Raw genomic sequence first — 21,209 nt, forward strand, 5'->3', positions numbered from 1 at the left:
GATGATGATAACAATAATAATAAAACTATTCACAAGTGATTTTTCCAAAAAAAAATGTGAGGGTATGAAGTATTAACTACTCTTTCAAATATATATATATATATATATATATATAAATTTTTTTTTTTTTTTTTTGAGATGGAGTCTCGTTCTGTCACCCAGGCTGGAGTGCAGTGGCACGATCTTGGCTCACTGCAACCTCCACCTCCCAGGTTCAAGTGATTCTCCTGCCTCAGCCTCCCGAGTAGATAGGATTACAGAAGCCACCACACCTGGCTAATTTTTTATATTTTTGGTATAGATGTGGTTTCACCATGTTGGCCAGGCTGGTCTTGAACGTCCTGATCTCAAGTGATTCGCCTGCCTTGGCCTCCCAAAGTGCTAGGATTACAGGCGTGAGCCAGTGCACCCAGCCTACCCTTTCCTATTAAGGAGAAGTGACTTGCCTTTCCCCTTACCTCTGATTTGACTCTCCGGAGAGTCCACACAGAATGCACATTTTGAACAGCATCATAAGTCATTACAATAGAGGGGTCAGTATTGAGGAAAACAATTTTCATTGCATGATCTATAACATATTGCACCCGTGATGAACCAAAAAGACCTTAAAAATAAAATAGAAAAATCAGGTATAGAACAATGGGCTTTACAAGACTGATATTTATGAACGGAGCTCTTAAAATTGTTAAAGAACAACCAAGCCAAAGAGAACACAAAATCTATTAATATCTTAAATAATTAACTCTAAATTTTTAATAAATTTACTTTAGGCATCAACTTCCTTAAAATACATTAAAGTGAGAGCATTACAAGTTTTAGCTTCACATACATGCTGCTGTTAAATGTTAAGATTTGTGCTGACTCTCACCATGAAACTATCAGCCACAGGTAAAAGGTCGATGATTTCTTTAACAACTGACTTATTTATAAATTGCACTCAACTATTCTGCCAAGTTTGACTTCCTTATTGGTTCTGTTCTTCTGTATGAAAGCTGTACTCCATAATTACTATTCAGACAGTGCTGAACAGTAAACTGTTGTTTCTGCTTTACTAGTTACACATGCAAAATAAGGTTTTTCCCAGTGAGTTCAGCTTTTAATCTAAAGTACCATGGACTGATCTCCATATCCTTATTTGACAGGAAATGTTTCCCACTCAGTTAAAATATTGAAAAATTTTAAAATATGATTTTATAATCATAAGAAATACTTTATAAATAAAAATCATGCCACCATCTCAAAATATCTACTATTAATACATTAGATAATTTTTGGTTTTTTTCATACATATATACACACTTTATACATTTTTACAAAATTATAATCATACTGTGTTAAAGTTTTGTATCCTACTTGACACTACAAATAAGCAACTTCTAGTTCACTAAATATTATTCAAAAATATGATCAATAATGGCTGCACTCCACCCTCCAGTCCGTGCCTCCAAGATAACAAAGAAGGAACAACAATCGTGCCAAAAAGGGGTGCAGCCACATGCAGCCTATTCGTTGCACAAACTGTGCCCGACGCGTGCCCAAGGACAAGGCCATTAAGAAATTCATCATTCGAGGCTGGGCACGGTGGCTAATGCCTGTAATCCCAGCACTTTGGGAGGCCGAGGCAGGCGGATCACGAGGTCAGGAGATCGAGACCATCCTAACACAGTGAAACCCCGTCTCTACTAAAATAAAAAAAAAATAGCGGGTCGTGGTAGCGGGCGCCTGTAGTCCCAGCTACTTGGGAGGCTGAGGGAGGAGAACGGCGTGAAGCCGGGAGGTGGAGCTTGCAGTGAGCCCAGATCCCGCCACTGCACTCCAGCCTGGGCAACAGAGCAAGACTGTCTCAAAAAAAAAAAAGAAATTCATCATTCAAAATGTAATGGAGGCTGCAGCAGTCAGGGACATTTCTGAAGCGAGCGTCTTCAATGCCTATGTGCTTCCCAAGCTGTATGTGAAGCTAAATTACTATGTGAGATGTGCAATTCACAGAAAAGTCGTCAGGAATCCATCTCGTAAAGCCCACAAGGACCAAACACACCCACCCCGATTTAGACCTTCGAGGAGTGCTGCCCCACAACCCCCACCAAAGCCAACATAAGGAGCTGAGTCCTTAAACACTGAAGACGAGGCCAGGCGCGGTGGCTCATGCCTGTAATCCTAGCACTTTGGGAGGCCGAGGTGGGTGGATTGCCTGAGCTCAGGAGTTCAAGATCAGCCTGGGCAACAGGGTGAAACTCCATCTCTACTAAAATACAAAAAATTAGCTGGGTGTGATGGCACACGCCTAATCCCAGCTACTAGGGAGGCTGAGACAGGAGAATCGCTTGAACCTGGGAGACGGAGGCTGCAGTGAGCCGAGATCGTGCCATTAAACTCTAGCCTGGGTGACAAAGTGAGACTCCGTCTCAAAAAAATAAATAAATAAAAATAAAAAGATTGAAGACAGACTATTCTCCAGAGAAAAAATAAAATGGAAATTGTACTTAAAAAAAAAAAAAAAAAAAAAGAAGGCTGCATGCCATTTAATCCCAGGCCCTAGTATGTTTATTCGGGTTGTCTGCAATTAGTAACAATATAAAATTTGAACTTTTTCTGTAAAAGATCAAAGACTAAATAGTGCAGTTTGCTGTCTACATACTTACTCTATCACATAATCTTTGTTATTTTCTACAACCCTTTAAAAGGTAAAAACCATTCTTATGTTGGGTGCGGTGGCTCACATGTAATCCCAGCACTTTGGGAGGCCGAGGTGGGTGGATCACCTGAGGTCAGGAGTTCAAGACCAGCCTGACCAACATGGTGAAACTACGTCTGTACTAAAAATACAAAATTAGCTGAGTGTGGTGGCACATGCCTGTAATCCCAGCTACTTGGGAGGCTGAAGCAAGATAATCACTTGAACCCAGGAGGCAGAGGTTGCAGTGAGCCAAGATCGCACCATTGTATTCTGGCCTGGGCAACAAGAGCAAAACTCTGTCTTAAAAACAAAACAAAACAAAACAAAACCATTCTTAGCTCACAAGCTTTACAAAAACATGCTGCAGGCCAGATTTAGCCCATGGCCTGCAGTTTGCCAAGACATAATATAGAAGATAAAAAGCAGCTGGGCATGGTGGCTCACCCCTGTAATCCCAGAACTTTGGGAGGCCGAGGTGGGTGGATCACCTGAAGTCAGGAGTTCAATACCAGCCTGGCTAACATGATGAAACCCCGTCTCCACCAAAAATATAAAAAATTAGCCAGGCGTGGTGGCGTGTGCCTGTAGTCCCAGCTACTCGGGAGGCTGAGGCAGGATAATCACTTGAACTCGGGAGGCAGAGGTTACAGAGAGCTGAGATCAAGCCACTGCACTCCAGCCTGGGCCACAGAGCAAGACCCCTCTCAAAAAAAAAAAACCCAAAACAACAACAAAAAATAAACTTTACTTCATCCAAGTATCATTCATTTACTTATTAATTATTAAAGAACAAAGTCATCTACAGGTAGGTTAATAAATATATTGGTATTCCTCATTGATTCATATGCCTTATTTTTACTAAAATAACTGTTGAGCAGTTAATACCATGATAGTCAAGAAATTCAAAATAGAAGTTATTTTTGTAAAATGTTTACATTATTTTTATAAGTCAGTTTTCATATAAGCGCCTTTATAATCTCCCTCACCAAAGTCAAAAAAAAAAGAGCTTATCTAAAAGAATATAGAAATACACTTACTTCCAGATTTACAAACAAGTGGAGTTATTTCATCTAGTGGGTGCAGCATGCTGAACATAGTGGGTAAAGGTTCTCTAGCAATAAACAAATAATCAATTAATTACCAATACGAGTATGTCTGTGCACAAATTTTGCACTTCTATTGCAAAGAAATCTCCAGATTACACAAGCAACTAGAAACCCACTAATCTCAAAATGCAATCTTCTAAACTTTGTACATACTATTTTTCACAATGTCTTCTATTTCATTCCTAGAAATCTCTCCCCTTAGAGTAATTCTATCAATGCACGAACAGATGGAAATCAATATAGTCCAGGGAATTTCTGCAAACAGCAGTCATCACAGTACAGAACAAACGGAGTAATGTGCATAAAGCAGTCTTTTTTTATTGACCTCTTTTACTGGCAGTGTGTCTTTGGCAGCTAAGAAAGAAATTTATTCTCCCATACCTGCTGACAAAGGAATGCATTTTTTAAAAAAGGAAGAAAAAAACTACTTCAAGTAAATTAAAAGTCTGCTTTTTTTTTTTTTTTTTTTTTGAGATGGAGTCTCACTTTGTTACCCAGGCTAGAGTGCAGGGGCATGATCTCGGCTCACTGCAACATCCACCTCCCAGGTTCAAGTGATCCTCCTGTCTCAGCCTCCCAAGTAGTTGAGATTACAGGCACACACCACCATGCCCAGCTAGTTTTTTTGTATTGTTAGTAGAGACAGGGTTTCACCATGTTGGCCAGGCTGGTCTTGAACTCCTGACCTCAGGTGATCCACCTGCCTCGGCCTCCCAAAGTGCTGGGATTACAGGCGTGAACCACCGCACCTGGCCAAAAGCCTACATTTTTTAAGAAATTATTTTTTTTAGAGCGAAGACAGGCTTTCTTTCAAAGCAGAAAGAGTAAAATCTATAAGCAATTTATTTAAGACTTAGCAAGTGTCTACCTCTTGCACCACCACATGACAGGTGCTGTATGTTGCTGCCCTTCAGTGTGCTCACAATTCATAGGGAGACAAGATAAACACACCGCTAATAAACGTCTGCCATTTATTGCATACTTAATACCTACTAGGCCCTGTGTCAAAGCTTATATACATTTAGCTAGTTTAACTTTGCATAAGTCCTAAGAGATAAATGATAATATTCCTGTAATACATAAGGAAACTATAGCTAAGAAGCACTAATGATCTGCTCAAAGCAGCACGATGAGAAAATGGCAGAGCTAAGAATTGAATCTTGTTATTTATTTTTTTTGAGACGGAGTTTTGCTCATCACCCAGCTGGAGTGCAGTGGTGCAATCTCGGCTCACTGCAACCTCCGTCTCCCAGGTTCAAGCGATTCTCCTGCCTCAGCCTCCCGAGTAACTGGGATTACAGGCGCCTGCCACCATGCTTGGCTAATTTTTTGTATTTTTAGTACAGACAGGGTTTCGCCACGTTGGGCAGGCTGGTCTCAAACTCCTGACCTCAGGTGATCCACCCACCTCGGCCTCCCAAAGTGGTGGGATTACAGGCGTGAGCCACCGCGCCTGGCCAAATCTTTTTTGAAGCCATTTATTTGCATGTTCAATTTTACCACTTGGATTGGGAAAAAAGGCTAATTAAGTGCCAAGTGTGTAGAGCTCATGAGTGTACATACAGGCTGAGTATCCCTTATCTGAAATACTTGGGACCGGAAGTGTTTTGGATTATTTACCTCACACTAACAGTTGAGCAACCGTAATTCTTTTGGGGGTACAAGTGGCTTTTGGTGACACAGAATTATGTAGTGGTGAATTCTGAGATTTTAGTGCACCCGTCACCTGAGTAGTGTATGTTGTACGCAATACGTAGTTTTTTTATCCCACACCTTCTTCCCACCCTCCTCCTTCTGAGTCTTCAAAGTCCATTATAACACTCTGTATATAGCCTCTGCATACTCCTTGCTTAGCTCTCACTTGGAAGTGAGAACATGCAGTATTTGGTTTTCCATTCCTGGGTTACTTCACTTAGAATCATGGCCTCCAGTTCCAGCCAACTTGCTGCAAAAGACATTATTTCCTCATTATGGCTGATTAGTATTCCATGGTGTATATATACATTTTCTTTATTCACTCATTGGTCAATGGGCACTTAGGCTGCTTCCCTATCTTTGCAATTGTGAACTGTGTAGCAATAAACATACATGCACATGTGTCTTTTTCATATAATGACTTTTTTTTCCTTTGGGTAGATACCCAGTAACGGGACTGCTAGATTGAATGGTAGATCCACTTTTAGTTCTTTAAGGAATCGCTATACTGTTTTCCATAGATGTCGTACTAATTATGTTCCCACCAGCAGTGTATAAGTATTCCCCTTCCACCACATCCATGCCAACATCTATTGTTTTTCTGACTCTTTCATAAGGGCCATTCCTTAAAGAGTAAGGTGATATCTCACTGTGCTTTTAATTTGTATTTCTCTGATGATTAGTGATATTGAGCAGTTTCATGTTTGTTGGCCATATGTATATCTTCTTTTGAGAACTGTCTACTCATGTCCTTTACCCACTGTTGGAGCTTTTTTCTTGCTGATTTGAGTTCCTTATATATTCTGGATACTAATGCTTTGTTGGATGCATAGTTTGCAAATATTTTCTCCCACTGTGTGAATTATCTGTCTATTCTGACATTTCTTTTGCTGTGCAGAAGCTTTTTATTTTAATCAGGTCCCATTTATTTATTGTTTTTGTTGCATTTGCTTCTGGTGTCTTAGTCATAAATTCCTTGCCTAGGCCAATGTCCAGAAGAGTTTGTCCAAGGTTATCTTCCAGAATTTTTATGGTTTCAGGACATAAAGTCTTTGATCCCTCTTGAATTGACTTTTGTATAAGGTGAGAGATAAAAAATCCAATTTCATTCTTCTAAAAAAGGTGTCAGTTTTCCCAGCACCATTTACTAAATAGGATGTCCTTCCCCCAATTTATGTTTCTGTATGCTTGTTTGTCAAAGATCAAATACTTGATTACAAGTATTTGGCTTTATTTCTGGTTTCTCTATTCTGTTCCATTGGTCTATATGCCTACTTTTATGCCAGTACCATGCTGTTTTGGTAATTATAGCCTTGTAGTATATGTGATGGCTACATATTTGTTCTTTTTGCTTAGGATTGTTTTGGCTATTTTGGGCTCTTTTGGTTCCATATGAATTTCAGAATTGTTTTTTCTAATTCTATAAAAAAGATCTTATTTTGATGAGAATTATGGTGAAATCTATAGATTGCTTTTGGCAGTATGGTCATTTTCACAATATGGATTCTTCAAATCCATGATCATGGGATGTTACCATGTGTTTGTGTCATCTGTGATTTCTTTCAGCAGTGTTTTGTAGTTCTCCTTATAGAGATAATTCACCTCCTTGGTTAAGTATATTCATAGGTTTTTGTTTTTGGCTTTTTGCTGCTCTTATAAAAGGGATTGAATTTTTGGCCAGGTGTGGTGGCTCATGCCTATAATCCCAGCACTTTGGGAGACCAAGGTGGGCGGATCACCTGAGGTCGGGAGTTCGAGACCAGCATGACTAACATGGAGAAACCCCGTCTCTACTAAAAATACAAAAAATTAGCCAGGTGTGGTGGTGCATGCCTGTAATCCCAGTTACTCAGGAGGCTGAAGCAGGAGAATCGCTTGAACTTGGGAGGCAGAGGTTGTGGTGAGCCCAGATCATGCCATTGCACTCCAGACTGGGCAACAAGAGCAAAACTCCGTCTCAAAAAAAAAGAGACTGAGTTCTTGATTTGATTTTCAGCTTTGTCACTGTTGTTGTATAGCGGTGCTATTGATTTGTGTACATTGATTTTGTAATCTGAGACTTCACTGAATTTATTTATCAAATCTAGGGGTCTTTTGGAGGAGTCTATAGGGTTTTCTAGGTATATAATCATATCATCAGCAAATAGTGATAGTATGACTTCCTCTGTTCAAATCTGGATGTCCTTTATTTCTTTCTCTTGCCTGATTGCTCTGGCCAGAACTTCCAGTACTATGCTGAATAGAAGTGGTGAAAGTAGGCATCTTTGTCTTCTTCCAGTTCTCAGGGGGAATGCTTTCAACTTTTCCCCATTCAGTATGATGTTGGCTGTGGGTTTGTTGTATATGACTTTTATTAATTTGCGGTAAGTCCGTTCTATGCCTAGTTTGTTTTTATCATCAAGGGATGCTGAATTTTATCCAATGCTTTTTTCTGCATCTATTGAGATGATCATATGGTTTTTAATTGTTTATGTGATGTGTCACATTTATTGACTTGTGTATGTTAAACCATCCCTGCATCCCTGAGACGAAACCCACTTGATCATGACATATTATCTTTTTGATGACAGCAACCCTAATTTGAGAATCCAAAACCTGAAATGCTCCAATAAGCATTTCCTTTGAGTGTCATGCCGGAGCTCAACAAGTTGCAGATTTTGGAGAATTTCAGATTTTTGGATCAGGGATACTCAACCTGTACTGAGATGAGAGAAAATGGCATACATCTATGCTGTTAGCATGAAAATTATCATCATCTCAAACTTTGAGATAAACCTCAGAACCAACACACACACACAAATCCCAAGCAGTAATATTCTGAAGTGAATAAAATGAATACCTGGGTGAACCTGGAGGTACTTCATGTGAAGAAGCACTTCGTTCAAACAACAATCCATATTTAGTGGGCCAAACATTTGCAACCTTTCAGGTAAAAGGGTGGGAAAAGACAGAAGTAAGAGAACCTACCCCTTTATAAAATGTTTTAAAGAAACATTACAGAATGTTTTATTTTCCAATTTAGTAATAGCTTTACAAAGTAACATAATCATTAAATACAGTATTTTCTTAAAAAGTAATACAAATAAGCAACTCTAAGATAAAATCAAATCTAATAAAGAAGAGTTGTTCAATGTGAAATTCCTGCCACTGGCCAGTATCAGTAACAAAATGACAATGCGTTAACAATAGCCCTAGGCATTAAAAAGATGATGAGTAACAAAAAAAGACTGGTGTTATTCATATGCCTTATTTAACACAACCAAAAGTTCTTACATATCATTTAAACCAACAAACATATACCACAGAAGACTACCTAATTGACTTCATTAAATAACTTATTTTTGTGTGAAGTACAGAAAAATGGTAAGCCACTAAAGCTGCCAAAATTTAGTTATTTTGAGAAAAAATTACATTTTTGACTACTACGAAACATGAGACATAAGACATGCCTCTAAAACCAATTAATTCAAAAATGTTCTCCAACAAAACCCCCCAAAATTTGAAACACTTGTTTACCTGAAATGGTAAGGAAGCTATGTAATCCTTTCCTTCTATGCTATGCATGTTAATACATGAGCTTTGCAATATACATATGCATTTTTCTACTTCATTGCTACCTGAAAAGAAAGGGTACAACAAGACTTATGAGTTTTTTCCCCCAAAGGAGTTCAATCCTAACAGCACAAATTATTTAATGCACAACATAAAGATGCTTATGGTAAACCACTATTACTAGTGGCTACTTCATTTGAATGAAAAATACAATGAGATAAACATTTGGAATCATCATAAGAAAAATAAAATTTCAAAAAGAAACTTACTGTAGGCCTTTTCAGACTTATCCTGTGATATAATGAAGTCACACCACAATGCCTAAAATCAAAACAAAATGCTTACCTAAGAAAATTATATCTAAATAATCATCTATTAACTAATGGCATCTAAATAATAATAATAGCATCTACGTAATAACTTTGCCTCCTCAGCTCAACACGTACAATCATGGGAACAAAAAGAATAAGAAAAAATAAATTAGAGTAATAAATGATAAATATGATAAGGAAAGACAAAATATGTTTACTATTAAATTTTATGAAAAGATCCATTGGATTTAAAATTTTAAATTAAAAAAATAAATTTTACAAAAAGAGAAGAATCAAAAAACCTACCAGATAGAAACTTTGCAGCAAAAATTCAAATAGTGGCTCAAACCATACTAAACCCTATATCCTATACAAAACTAAAGATTATTCAAACTTTATAATCTCTAGATTAAACAATTGATCTTATTCTTAAAGACTCTCTCTAGACTGACTTTTGAAAAAGTATTTAGGAAAACTAACTCCTCACTTTCTTAAAAGCCCATCTTACAAAATATAAACTAGGAAAAGCTATTAAACTTTAACTGACATACTTGGCAATCACTTACTATTTAACAGCATTTTTCGTTTCTTTTTTTACTGTGGTCAAATATACACAATATGAAAATTAACATTTTAACAATTTTTAAGTAGACAATTCAGTGGCATTAACATTAAATTGACGAGCTTGGTACAATTTGTGAGCTTGTACAATACTGCACATTTCCAGAACTTTTTCCTCATCTCAAACAGAAACTCCGTGCCCATTAAACAATAACTCCCCATTTCCCAATGCCCTGAGTTCTGGTAACCTCTATCCCACTTTCCCTATGAAAGGCCTGTGCTAGGTATCTCATGTAAGTGAAACTGTACGACATTTGTCCTTTTATATCTATTTTATTTCACTTAACATAATGTTTTCAAGGTTCATCCATGTTATGGCATGTATCAGAATTTTATCCCTTTTTAAAGCTAAACAATATTCCACTGTTAGCATATACCACATTTGTTTATCCATTCATCTGTCAATGGACATGGGTTGTTTCTACCTTTTGGCTAACATAAATAATGCTGCTGGAAACACTGGTGTACAAGTACCTATGAGTCCCTGTTCTCAATTCAATTGTGCCTATATCTAGAAGTGGAACTGCTGGATCATAATGGTAATTCTACGTGTAACTTTTCTTTTAAGAGATGGGGTCTCACTCTGTCACCCAAACTGCAATGCAAGGCATGATTCTAGCTCACAGCAGCCTAGAACTCCTGGGTTCACATGACCCTGCTGCCTCAGTCTCCTGAACAGCTGGGAGTACAGGCATGCACCACCATGCCTTGCTATATGTATAACTTTTTGAGAAATCGCCAAACTTTTCCACAGCAGCTATGTTACATTCCCATCAGCAATGCACAGGAGTTCCAATTTCTGGACATCCTCACCAACATTTGTTATGTTTCTTTAATAACAGCCAACCTAGTAGTGTAAAGTCGTATCTCATTGTGGTTGTAATTTGCATTTGCCTAATGATTAGCGAAGCTGAGCATCTTTTCATGTGCTTATTGACCATGTGTGCATCTTTAGAAAAATGTCCATTTAAGTCCTTCCCCCCAATTTTTTAATTGGGTAGTTTGTTTTATTGTTGAGTTGTGGGAGATTTTAATGGTTAAGAAACGAAAATTCATGAAGAAAACCATGCATGAGAGCTGTGCTCCAACCTGAAATGTCCAAAATCTACAATGCACCAATTACAGTCTCAACTTCCTTTCATGAAATCCCATCCTCTCAGCCTCTAAAAGTAAATATTTTAACATCTCTTTTATCCCTGATATCTAAGAGATCACTAACCCCTTCCATATCTCCCTCTGCTTTATCACCTCTTCTTTGCCAAGGCACCAATCTTTTACCTGAACAGTCACAAAATAGTGCACCTGACAACAGTCTCCCTCCTCTCCAGTCAATCCTATATATTGCTAACAAAGCAATCTCTTCTCAAAACACAAAATTGATCACTTCCATTTTAAAATCCTTGGCAGGCTCCCTTCAGCACACAGTTTAAAATCCAAATTCCTTGGTTTATAAACAAGGCCCTTTGGTCTGTATACCGCCAGCATCCACTTGCATCTCTCCACACCTACACTTTGTGTACAGCCATTCTGAAGTTTAAAAAGTCATCTTTTTCCATAATTCTTTTTGCTGTTATTTCCTCTGCCTAGAATGCCCTTCTGCCACCATTTTATAACACAAATAGCATCTTCTTTGAAAAACCCTCCCTTTGGCACTCAGTCCTTTGGGCTCTCATCACTCTGTGGACAGGCAGTTATTATACAGCATTCAGAATACAGTATTTCAGTTGATCTGTTTGTTCTCCTTTCTAGGCTATGAGTTCTTCAATGGCAGAAACTACATTCACCTTTGTAGCCCCAGCATAATGTCTGAAACAGAGTGAGACTAAATACTTGCAGAAGACCAGGCACAGTAGCTCACGCCTGTAATCTCACCACTTTAGGAGGCCAAGCCAGGAGGATTGCTAGAGCCCAGGGGTTCAAGACCAGCCTGGACAACATAGTGAGACCCCCATCTCTATTAAAAAACAAAAAGAATAAATGAAAAAATAAAAAGAACAACCAAAAAAAAAATACTTGCAGGATAAGTAAAACAATGAACAGACAAAATCTGAGTCACACATACCTGATATTATTTCATTAACAAAATAGAAAATCATCTTTCTCCATATTAGCAAGAAGATTAAATAACAATATATTTTCCAGATCAAAAGACTGAAATTCCAAATCTTACAATTACACTTACAAGTGATCTTAAGATAAAGGAGATAATACATCTCACTGCACTTCCATAGAATCTAGTAAATAGGCAACTGTTCTTGGAGAAATTAAGATGAAGATATAGAAGCAAAGAACTACTTGGATATCATCAAATGCACTTTTCACATCTATACTAACTATATGAATTATATGGGAAAAAAATTACCATCAAAAAGATCACTGGCTTCAACACTCCAGGACACAAATGCTTTTACACATGCCCTCAAATGTTGGAATAATGATTCACTTTATCCTTTCCAATAAATAGTTAGAATACAGTACTCATCAGGAAATAGTTAATGGCAGGTGGGAGGAACGGGAGGAAGCAGTGTCCAGATACAAAGATTTCAGCATTTACAAAAATGAAACTTAACATTAGTCAAAGCCTCCAAAACCTCTTGTCAACCCTAATTCAACTACAATAAATGCATTAGTTCTTCCTCCAACTTTTTGTTATAAAAATTTTCAGTAAGAAAAGTTGAAATAATGCAGCAAACATATTTCACCTAAACCCAACAATCATGAAAATTTTGCCATATTTGTTTGTGTGTGTGCATTTGTGTACATATGGGATTTTTGGAATGGGAATGCTGACTGTCTAAAAATAAATTGCACACACATCATGACATTTCACCCCTAAATACTTCACCATGCCTTTTCTAAAAATAAAGATGTTCTCCTATAAAACCATAAAATCATCATCCCTAAGAAAAAAATAATACTTCTCTAACATCAGCTACTGGCCAGTAATTTTCAACTTTCCCAAATTTTCCCCAAAAATATCTTTTTAGCTAGTTTTCTAAAACCAGGACTCAAAGTTCATTTAACAAGGTTCAAAAAATACTGCATTTGGTGATATCTCTTTAGTCTCTTTCAATGTAGAACAGTCCCCACCTTTTTTTCTTTCTCCATGACTTTTTTAAAGAAACCAGAATATAGACTATAAACTTTTTACAATGGAAAATTTCAAATAATACAAAGTAAACAGAATAGGATACTGAATCCCCATCAGCCAGTTTTAATAATTATCAAGCTTAGCCGGGCGCGGTGGCTCATGCCTGTAATCCCAGCACTTTGGGAGGCTGAGGTGAGTGGGTGGATCACAAGGTCAGGAGATCGAGACCATCCTGGCTAACACAGTGAAACCCCAGCTCTACTAAAAATCTAAAAACAAAATTAGCCAGTTGTGGTGGCGGGCACCTGTAGTCCCAGCTACTCAGGAGGGTGAGGCGGGAGAATGGCATGAACCTGGGAGGCAGAGCTTGCAGTGAGCCGAGATATGTCACTGCACTCCAGCCTGGGTGACAGAGCAAGACTCCATCTCAAAAAACAAATAAATAAATAAACAATAATAATAATAATCAAGCTTTAGCCACTCCTATCTCATCTATTTCCTTATCTCATGGTATTTTAAAATATAATTCTCTATTGCCTATATTTCCTATAAACAGGAAGTTAGGTCTAAATATTCATATTTTTGGGAAGAAAACTTAGATGACATCATGTACTTCATTCTGTATTACAGCTAGAAGCACAAAATATTCCTTCATGCTAAACTCAATCACTTGATTGAGATGGAGACTGACAAATAACTCCAAAGTAGAGGTACATCTGTTCCTTCACATTTACCAGGTAACCCACAGGGTGATATGTTGGTGCCATGGTAATATTCTTTCAACCAACAGTGTTAGTATCCATTTACAATCCTTGTTTGAATCAATTATTGCACTGGAGGTTACAAAATGGTGACATTCTAATTCTACAATTCCTTTTACATTTATTAGCTAGCATTCTTCTCTAAGTAAGAGCTTTCCTTCATCAAATGGAGATGAACTGCATGTCTTCCTGAAAAAATATGGCAAACGCTTAATTCTTTCCCTTTCATTATCAACTTTCAGAACAGTTAGTTATAACAGCCAACTGCAATGGTTGCAAAGCAGATTTTTTCCTTTCTCTCTACTACTATGAATCTCACGATTTTTATTTATTCAAATCTTTGCAATCAATTATAGTAATCACGTGTTAAAATATTTCTGTACCCTTAATGTTTTATAGGTTTTTGCTGGCAATAACAAATTGTATTACATAAGGACAGAGTGTTTAAAGATTATCATTAATGGCCGGGCGCGGTGGCTCACGCTTGTAACCCCAGCACTTTGGGAGGCCGAGGTGGGCGCATCATGAGGTCAGGAGATCGAGACCACGGTGAAACCCCGTCTCTACTAAAAATACAAAAAATTAGCCGGGCGTGGTGGCGGGCGCCTGTAGTCCCAGCTACTCGGAGAGGCTGAGGCAGGAGAATGGCATGAACCCGGGAGGCGGAGCTTGCAGTGAGCCGAGATGGCGCCACTGCACTCCAGCCTGGGTGACAGAGCGAGACCCCCTCTCCAAAAAAAAAAAAAAAAAAAAAAGATTATCACTAAAGTGACAAAGGAGAGTGTAAAAAAAGTTAAAAAATTAAATTTTTATTTTCCTGCCATTATCTTCACATTACATTATGTCATGTTACAACGTACACCCAGCTGCTGAGATCATTATGCTGGTTTTATAATTTCTGTTAAATTTTAAAACAAAACTTTTTTTTAATTGCATTAAATAGTGAATCAAATGCTAAAATTCAAATCAACTCACCTGCTGAACAGGACTGTCAACTGTAAACGCTTTATAAACTGCCAATGCCTGGCTTTTACTTCCTTTGCTCCATATCACCATATTTCCAGCAACATAGAGTTCCTCATCATAGTCCACGTCTTCTCCAATTTCACTTACTCCTTTCCTTAACTGCCAGCTTTCCTTAAAAATTAACACATGTAAAACATATTCAAGCACTCTTTTTATGTTCTTCAAAAATCTGAAACAAAATTTATTTGCCCATGGAGTAAGACTCAATTCAAATACAACTCCTACAAAGTTTGGTATACTGATTAACAGAGGATGTGGATACATGCATTACATTACAGAATTACATGAAGAATTTACTCAATAATTCTCTATATTGAATGTTTCATATTATTCCTCTATATTACTCTGCCAAAAACAAAAACGAACAAAAAGTACACCTTCTCTATAGTTCCAAAAGTCAAATCACATGCTTGGGAGACTAAAAGGACATATTAAGTATATGAGGTAGGGTAGGGAAAGGACAGTGAGGTGCACATGGGAATCACTCGGGGAGTTTACGCACAAATGCAGACTTCCCGCTTCGCAGTCACATATATACTCACCTTCTTTTCCTTTGTCCCACCCACCAAAATGAATGGAAGAAAGAGAAGTTTCCATTTGTAACTACATAGGCTTTCCCTCCCTGAGATTTTGGTATCCCAAAGGGATATGACAATGGAATAAGGCAGGAGGGATTCATTTTCTGACACACACTTACATCTCATTCCCCTACTTAAGAACTATTACTCGCCAAGTGTGGTGGCTCACGCCTGTAATCCCGGCACTTTGGGAAGCCGAGGCAGGTGGATCACCTGAGGTCTGGAGTTTGAGACCAGCCTGACCAACATGGAGAAATCCCGCCTCTACTAAAAAAAAATACAAAATTAGCTGGGCATGGTGGCACATGCCTGTAATCTCAGCTACTCAGGAGGCTGAGGCAGGAGAATCGCTTGAACCCAGGAGGCAGAGGTTGCGGTGAGCTGAGATCGTGCCATTGCACTCCAGCCTGGGCAACAAGAGTGAAACTCCATCTCAGGAAAAAAAATAAAACTATTACTCTACCTACTTTTGTGGCATTTCTTCTCTCCTTTAGAAACATCTAAATCTTCTGCAGCAGGGACTACTTCTAATCTCTACCATTTAATCATTAAATAACATGAAACCTGGTCCCCACAAACTAAGTGAAAAGAAAAAGGTTGAAAATGGACGACAATCATACTACTGAACCTGACTCATATTATAAAACCACAAGTTGGCCGGGCACAGTGGCTCACGCCTGTAATCCCAGCACTTTGGGAGGCCGAAGCGGGTGGATCACCTGAGGTCCGGAGTTCAAGACCAGCCTGACCAACATGGAGAAACCCCATCTCTACTAAAAATACAAAATTAGCAGGGGTGGTGGTGCATGCCTGTAATTCCAGCTACTCAGGAGGCTGAGGCAGGAGAATCACTTGAACCCGGGAGGCAGAGGTTGCGGTGAGCCGAGATTGCACCACTGCACTCCAGCCTGGGCAAAAAGAGCAAAACTCCATCTCAAACAAAAAAATTACAAAATAAAAAATAAATAAAACCACAAGTTATAGAGGGTATCTAAATAAGTCGCTATGACAATGTAATAAAGTCATTATTTTCAACATTTATTGAAATTACCACATCTTAACTCTACCCGAGAAGTGGCATCACACCGATCTCTCAGTTGCGTCTCAGTAGCCTTAAATTACAAGTAGATTATATCACTCTACATTTCAAAAACACAATAGGAAACTCAATGGAACCTTCTGTTTCTCGTGGATTGTAACCTCCTGAAGGGATCCCACCAAGCCAGCAGCACCATCAGAAGACCATAATTCAGAAGCTGGCTGCAGCTGGCGAAGTTGAAGGTTCAAAGCATTAGGGTGGTGCTTGCAGTGGTCTCGACCAAAAGGAACAAATTCCTGCAAATCCCTGGCTGCAATCATCGTTGCCCTTTCTTCATAGAAGTTCGACATGGGTTCCAAATATCAACATTATTTCTGTATGAATTCAAACACATTCTGGTCAGCTTCCAGACTCAAAACTAGAATAAAAATACCATAAACACATAAGTCATTTATCCTTACATAGGTGTCAAGTAATTATACCAGATTGGTAAGTATATAAGTTGGTCATAACATAAAACGGCATTCTAGATCTGATTCTTTCAGACAATTGCAATTATCACACTTGAGTCACAGACTGACAGTTACCACTATAGAAAACCACTGGGATGCAACAAGTACTTATGTCCCACACCATCTATCCCGTGTTTCCTACTACTATACGCTAATTTTTCCATACTTTATATATGAAGTATTTCGACAAGTTGTATTCTATAGTCCCATAACTACATGGCTTCTCGACATTTAAGGTCATTTCTGGTTAGATGCCAGAACCTCATTTGAAAAGTACATCTAAGGAATCATTGCCATATTGGAATAAAACAATAAAAAACCACATATTACTCTAATTCATCAGAGGTTGAACTGCTTTCAGCTGACCAATCTACAAAAGACATAAGTTATCAAATGTCATAAGTAGCTGTGACATCCCCAATCCCACCTAAATATATAACTACAATCAATTTCAATTATTGGTCAAAACCCAAAGAACTGAGGCATGAAAAACTCTAGCCATGGAACAGTTATGCTTGTGGATTTAAGGGTACTAGGTTTTAATTAATTATTACATCTAATTAATCTAATTATTAATCTATTACAGTACAGTTTATTACTTAAAAAATGTGGATGAACTGTTCAAGCCTTCATCACAAGGTTAGGAAGCAGCCAGGCTTTAGACAAAAGTACAGATAAGCATAATTAGATTGCCCTTTGATCCACTTTCCTGTACCTGCTTATATATACCACGTTCCTATAGATAGCATTTTTAATGTTAGGAGCCTAAGACTTTTGAGATGATGCAAGCTAGTCTTAACACCCCATCAAGGAACCACATTAGCACGAGAATGTGGTTTATCTCTCGGTCCTATGACTTCATCCTTCATTCTCTGACCAATCAATACCTTAGCCCACTACCCTCTCTTTAAAACCTCTGGACCAGGCGCGGTGGCTCACACCTGTAATCCCAGCACTGTGAGAGGCTGAAACGGGCGGATCACCAGGTCAGGGGATCGAGACCATCCTGGCTAACATGGTGAAACTCCATCTCTACTAAAAATACAAAAAATTAGCTGGACTTGGTGGCGGGTGCCTGTAGTCCCAGCTACTCAGGAGGCTGAGGCAGGAGAATGGCGTGAACCCAGGAGGCGGAGGTCGCAGTGAGCCGAGATCATGCCATTGTACTCCAGCCTGGGCAACAGAGCAACACTCTGTCTCAAAAAAAAACCAAAAAAAACCAAAAAACCTCTAGACCTTAACTCTTTGGGGAGGTTGACTTGAAGTTTCCTTAGTCTCCTAGTTCGGTGGCCCTGCAAGTAAAACACTTTATCTGCTGCAATCCCCGTTGTTTCCGTGTATTGACTTGCTGCTCATAGGGCAAGAGACCTATATGGTTACACAAACACCCAAAGCCTATGTAGTTCCTTTGCAGCTCCTCCAAAGCCACAAAGTTATTTTGCTGTGAATTAAATGTTATCCTTGGCCAGGCGCGATGGCTCACGCCTGTAATCCCAGCACATTGGGAGGCCGAGGCAGGAGGATCACCTGAGGTCAGGAGTTTGACACAAGCCTGGCCAACATGGTCAAACCCTGTCTCTACTAAAAATACAAAAAAAAAAAAAAGTACTCAGGCAAGGTGTGGGCGCCTGTAATCCCAGCTACTTGGAAGGCTAAGGCAAGAGAATAGCTTGAACCTGGGAGGCAGAGGTTACAGTGAGCCGAGATTGCGCCATTGCACTCCAGCCTGGGGTACAAGAGCGAAACTCCATCTCAAAAAAAAAAAAAGTTATTCTGGATATAATTATGTCACAAAACATGACACAAGTTTTGTTTTTCCTCCTGCTAGAAATAAATGAGTACTGGGACACTTGAACTTGGAACACAAGTAAAAAGTGCCTTATAAAACTTACAAGGGGCAGGGCATGGTGGCTCACGCCTGTAATCCCAGCACTTTGGGTGGCCGAGACAGGCGGATCACGAGGTCAGGAGTTCAAGACCAGCCTGGCCAAGATGGTGAAACCCCATCTCTACTAAAAATACAAAAATTAGCCAGACGTGGTGGCGGGCGCCTGTAATCCCAGCTACTTGGGAGGCTGAGGCAGAGACTTGCTTGAACACGGGAGCCGGAGGTTACAGTGAGCCGAGATGGCGCCACTGCACTCCAGCCTAGGAGACAGAACAAGACTCCTTCTCAAAAAAAAAAAAAAAAACCCCACAAAAAAAAAACCTTAAAAGAAAACAACAAAATTCAGCTGGTCTTCCTATATTTTATTCAACAGAATAACCAACATCAACGCACTTTTGACTTTATGAAACGTTAGTTCTGCAATTTTATAATGTTATGTTCTTATAACTTTGAGAGAAAACTACAGAATTGTTAAAGAATTATTTATCACTTTGTACCGATTAATGCCACATATTTAATACTTTTTCAGTACCCCAAACTTTTAGAAATGTTTTTACTTGTTACGTGCAACATAAACAGCTACACATAAAAATACTATTAAATTCATATGCTATAAATAACAGTATCAGCAATGATTCCTACAAACACTACCCTGCCAAAAAAAAAAAAAAAAAGGAGACCCAAATGCGCACTAACGGGAGCTTAAGTCTCCACAAGAGCTTCCCCAGCCGTTCTAGAGGACGGTGAAAACAGGCTGAGAGCCCGAGGCTCAGAAAATCAGCTCAGAGGGGCTGGAGGCCAGGCTAGAAGCTGAGGCTGCACAAGGGATGCTGCGCACAGCTCAGGAAAGAGGTTGGCAACCAGTGAGCCGGAAGGAGCACCCCAGCCCGCAGGCCAGGAGCTCCCTCAGCCCCGGGGAACGCTCAAGGCCCTCCCTCGGGTTCCCAGTCCCCCGGGTTTCCAGACCTACGGCCACCAGGAGAGGATCGGCCTCGGGACGGGTGCGAGAGTCACGCGGCGCGCGACAGACCACCAAGTGCTGCGGTCCGGCGCTCGCACCTGTATAACTCGGGACGCGTCAGGCGCGGCGAGCCCCGGCTGCTCCCCGGAGGCGCAGGGGCCGAGGAGGCCCGAGGGCAGCGGCGGGGTCCGTCACAGTGACTCTTCGGCTGTGGCAGCTTCTCATTCCCTCTCCCTTCCCTATTCCGGAGGAAGAACGGGCAACAGCAGCGGGCCCGAGTGCTAATGGCAGGAAGGCGTGGGAGACGTTCAAATGGACGCGTCCATCTTGACTTTCCCGTCTTGCCTCGCGCCGGGGCGGGGCATCGCGAGAGGCGCGAGGCGTCCTAGCAGTGCTGGCGCCTGCGCTGTTGCAGAAAGACCGTGGCGGGGTAGAACTTGTGGGCTATTTCCACCTTCCGTGCAAGTGATCCGAACCCCGAAGCTGGATTCTGTCTGCTACAGCCTGTACAGTGATGGGATCCTCCTGGCGTCCAAAATTTCTTTAGCTCATGTCACTAGGGACCTGAACTGCCTTATAGATCTCAGGGTTTTTTCTTCTGGTTTCGCTTCCGCCTCCTGACCCCACGTGGAGGTAGGCACCTCAGGCTGAGGGTGGGGAGCAGGGGTTGCTGATTTTCTCTACGTGCAGTGAGTGCCCTATGCCTTTTTCGGTCCATACTCTTCGAAGAGTCGATGAACTGTGTGAAGGTCCTCACAGAAACGTTACTTGGAATTCCCAGATTCAGAGACACTTCTTGAGGCGATTCAAAGACCCAAGTTAAGAACCCCAGCGGCCACTCGCGCCTGTAATCCCAGCACTTTGGGAGGCGAGGCGAGAGGATTGCTGGGGCCCAAGAGTTTGAAACCAGCCTGGGCAATATAGCGAGACCCTGTCTCCACAAACGAAAAATTTTAAAAATTAGCCTGGCGGCGTGGTGCGCACCTGTAGTCCCAGCTGCTTGGGAGTCTGGAGGATCACTTGAGCCGGGAGTTGGAGGCCACAGTGAGCTATGATCGCGCCACTGCACTCCAGCCTAGGCAACAGAGCAAGACCTTGTCTCAAAAAAAAAAAAAAAAAAAAAAAACAGAATGGGTTATAGGAGAAAGGTTAGAAACAAAGATTCATGAAACAGTTAAAGTTAAATAAATACAAATATACCTAATTGACATTTTAAACTTGTGTGTGTGTGTGTGTGTGTGTGTGTGTGTGTCTTTTCTTGAGACAGAGTCTCGCTCTGTCACCCAGGCTGCAGTGCCCTGGCGCGATCTCGGCTCACTGCAACCTCCGCCCCCCGGGTTCAAGCGATTCTCCTGCGTCAGCCTTCCGAGAAGCTGGGATTACAGGCGCCC

General features: G+C 40.1%; 1 protein-coding gene across 3 annotated transcripts in view; it reads right to left on the minus strand.

The window, feature by feature from the left end:
• ANAPC1 (anaphase promoting complex subunit 1) overlaps positions 1 to 20,183 on the minus strand; it is a 117,557-nt gene extending 97,374 nt beyond the window's left edge. Inside the window, exons 1-8 of one of the 3 annotated variants that reach the window (XM_054474990.1) lie at positions 19,917 to 20,183; positions 16,595 to 16,831; positions 14,790 to 14,951; positions 9,300 to 9,351; positions 8,995 to 9,095; positions 8,318 to 8,400; positions 3,715 to 3,788; positions 459 to 604 (exon numbers count right to left, since the gene is read on the minus strand). In XM_054474990.1, coding sequence (XP_054330965.1) covers positions 459 to 604; positions 3,715 to 3,788; positions 8,318 to 8,400; positions 8,995 to 9,095; positions 9,300 to 9,351; positions 14,790 to 14,951; positions 16,595 to 16,807 — 831 coding nt within the window. In that variant the 5' untranslated portion in view covers positions 16,808 to 16,831; positions 19,917 to 20,183. Of the gene's footprint in view, positions 1 to 458; positions 605 to 3,714; positions 3,789 to 8,317; positions 8,401 to 8,994; positions 9,096 to 9,299; positions 9,352 to 14,789; positions 14,952 to 16,594; positions 16,832 to 19,823 lie in introns of those variants that run through there. The other 2 variants (XM_063648552.1, XM_063648553.1) reach the window with 2 other exon arrangements.
• Positions 20,184 to 21,209: the final 1,026 nt, after the last annotated feature.

The sequence above is a fragment of the Pongo pygmaeus genome, chromosome 12 (assembly GCF_028885625.2).
Source record: "Pongo pygmaeus isolate AG05252 chromosome 12, NHGRI_mPonPyg2-v2.0_pri, whole genome shotgun sequence".
NCBI classification, from domain to species: Eukaryota; Metazoa; Chordata; class Mammalia; order Primates; family Hominidae; genus Pongo; species Pongo pygmaeus.